Raw genomic sequence first — 3,086 nt, 5'->3', positions numbered from 1 at the left:
AAGGAAGAAATTAATTTAATTGGTAAAATATTTTTATTCAGATATATGAGTATTGAATTTGGCATCACTAGATTAGCATTCAAGGACACGATGATAAATAATTTAGAGTGGTGGTGATAGTTACGGTGGAAAGGAGTTCAAAAAAGGAAAAAAAAAATATATAGAATCCAATGTAGTGTGGTGTATGATAAAATTTAGAACATGGATCATCTTCTACCAAATAGATTCTGCCATCTATTCTGCTTGTAATCAACGGCTACAAAATTCTAAAAGAAAAAAAAGTAAAATTAAAATATTGTTTTTAAGAGAAACCAAAGGTGGGGATTGTGGCAGAAGAGAGAGCAGCAGAGATATAATTGGAGAGATCCATATCCTAAAATTTATAAATTCATTCCATCTAATATAGTTTTGTAAATGTGGTACATGGTGAGGACTTGGTTAATGTCTCACCCTAGAAATCACCCTAATAAAAAAATTAAAAATGTATGCTAAAACATATTAAACTCAGTTTTTTTATTAATGCAAGTTGACAAAATAAAATCTAATTTAACGCTAATTCATCTTGTCACATGGATTATACTCCATACATTAAAAGATACCCTTAACACTCGTGCCCACGCTTGCAACCAATTAGCGGCCGCCGTTTCGAAGTCAACTACACTTCAATGCAAATTGCATAATAAAATACCATGCCCGACACCAAATCAGACAACTACTACAACACTTTCTTACTAATTTTGAGTTCGGTCAATACTCAATACTGTAGTCACGGATTTCATTTCATCCACCACTCCAAAACCACAACCACTTGTTTCTCCAGTTGGTGAGTAAAAATAGTACAACAAACTAAACCAACTCTCACCAATTCAAATCTGGTTCAACCTAAATGCACTTCATCATCCATTATTGCCAAATCTTCAATAAGAATCCAATTTGAATTTCCTCAATAGGAAAGTGAATAAGGTCACATCACATGCCAAAGCGCACCAACCAACCACTACTCAGTGGAAATATTAGATTAGATAAACCCCATCCCATTCCCACTACACCTAAATACCTCCAAAGTAAATCCATTTTTTCAATTCAAAATCTCTTTGTCAACCTTTCAAATACGTCACCCCTTCCGTCACATTCTCATTTCTTTATTGCACACTACCCGACATTTCAATCGAACTAAAACTTTCGGATCCCAGATTCTTATATGGGCCGGGCGAAGCCCAATTCTCTTCCTCCTTCAAACTCCCTTTTTTCTTTCTCCACCTCATTACAAAAATCACACCCCCAACGACACTAATCCCAACCAAAACAGCAACCACAATTCCAATTATAACCCCAACCCTATTCCTCTTCCGTGCACCTTTCCTCACCTTAAAATAACCCACCTTTGACTCATCTCCTGTTCCCAACATTGTTCCTATTGGATAATCCAAAACATAACAAAACCCGGTTTGGTTACTATACAACGCTCCCCAACACCTACAGTTTTTCTCACATAACCCTTCACATTCCTCCAAAGACGACGTCGTTACTTCCTCCAGTAACTCCTTATGCGGTGGCTCCACACCGGTCTTTCTCAGAATCATATAGTTTTTCTCTCCGCCAATTCCATCCACACCGCACAGTTCACCATCTCCACCACTCTCATCTTTATTATCTAAACACCCACCCGGTTCGAACCGGGTTTGGTTATCTAAACAAGAACAACTAGACTCACCCGGCGTACACAAACCATAAGAACCGCACGGATTCGGAAGCTCGCAGGTTTCTGTTATAGCTTGGTAGTTAAGTAACCAGGTGGACTGTGTTGAATCCCAATAATACCCTTTGAGATTCCCGTCAGATTCTAAACGGACCAAGAGAAACGACGTTGATGATGATTGTTGGAAGCTGTTGAATTTCTGAACGTCAATGGGTTTTGAACTCGTTTGATACATTCCGATGTAACCCTCTGTGCTAACTCTTGCGGAAATGGGTCCTGCACCGGTTATTACCTTAGCTTTTGCTTGTAGTGCAGTGTGTTTCCAGTATAACAGAAATAACCGTTTTGATAAGGATAACGATCTTCCTTGTTCTTGTTCGGTGTTAATTGTGTACAAGCCCATGAAATTGTCGCCTAACCGTAACGAATAAAGACGGTTAGGCGATACTAAAGTCATGTTGGTGGTGAAGTTTTGATCCTGAACGAGGGTGTTTGTGGGAAAGTTGAAACTTTCCCATGGTGGAGTTTTGGTGGTTGATTTGCTTTGAATTTGTAGATTCGAGGTGTTGAGAATCACCACGCGGTCGGCGTCTGTGTTTGTCGACCATGTGATGCTTCTTTGTGGGTCTGATAAAACTAGGCTGCCGTTGAAGAAAAGGCGCGTGGTGTCGGCCCATGATGCGGGTTGTGTTGGGTTGGCGATCCAGAGTGGTTCTAAGGAAGGTGTGTGAACGACGGCTAGTTGTAGGTCGTTTTGGTTGTGGCGGAGGAAGCCGAGAGAGAAGTTGCCGGTTGGGTCGGTTAGAATAGGTTGGAAGGGTGTGGATGTAGAGAGTGGAGATGTGGAGAAGCCTTTGAGAAGCTCTTGTGGAATGGAAGTGGGTGTTGCTAAAGATGGTAACGAGGTGGAGAGGAAGAGAAGGAGGAGGATGTTTGTGAAATGAAGGTGATGAGTTGTTGACATTTTGAATTTGGAGTTGATAGAGCAGGAAGTGGATGGACATAAGAGTGAAGTGGAAGACATTTATAAAGATTTGGACATAAAATATTGGTGTCAAGTTTTTTTAATTCCTTAAAAGATAAAAAGTAGGACACATATCTTTCTATTTTTGTCTTCAATCTGCCCGTTAAACTTACAATTTCTGTGTGACAATTTTTTAACTATATTTACATGTGTCTTGTTAAACAGTTCTCTCATGACAACGGTTAAGTATTTTAAAAATAAAAAATATTTTATAAAAAATTTAATATTTCAATTTTCTCGAGACGCAAATTACTGAGATAAATTTACTATTTTTAAAGTCTTAATCATTACCCTGAGGATACCTGTTAACATTTTCTTATTTTTATTAATATTGACTATTTTTATTAATATTGAGTTTAATTT

The 3,086-nt window shown here is 38.3% G+C and overlaps 1 protein-coding gene across 1 annotated transcript; it reads right to left on the bottom strand.

Moving 5' to 3' along the window:
• Positions 1-491: 491 nt before the first annotated feature.
• Positions 492-2,724, bottom strand: LOC131662369 (PAN domain-containing protein At5g03700). Its single transcript, XM_058932137.1, has one exon. It carries the CDS (start codon positions 2,721-2,723, stop codon positions 1,143-1,145), a length of 1,581 nt encoding a protein of 526 aa, XP_058788120.1. The 5' UTR covers position 2,724; the 3' UTR covers positions 492-1,142.
• Between the last annotated feature and the right edge of the window lie 362 nt (positions 2,725-3,086).

The sequence above is a fragment of the Vicia villosa genome, linkage group LG3, assembly GCF_029867415.1.
Source record: "Vicia villosa cultivar HV-30 ecotype Madison, WI linkage group LG3, Vvil1.0, whole genome shotgun sequence".
Lineage (NCBI taxonomy): Eukaryota > Viridiplantae > Streptophyta > Magnoliopsida > Fabales > Fabaceae > Vicia > Vicia villosa.
This window is presented reverse-complemented; position numbering and strand designations above follow the sequence as displayed.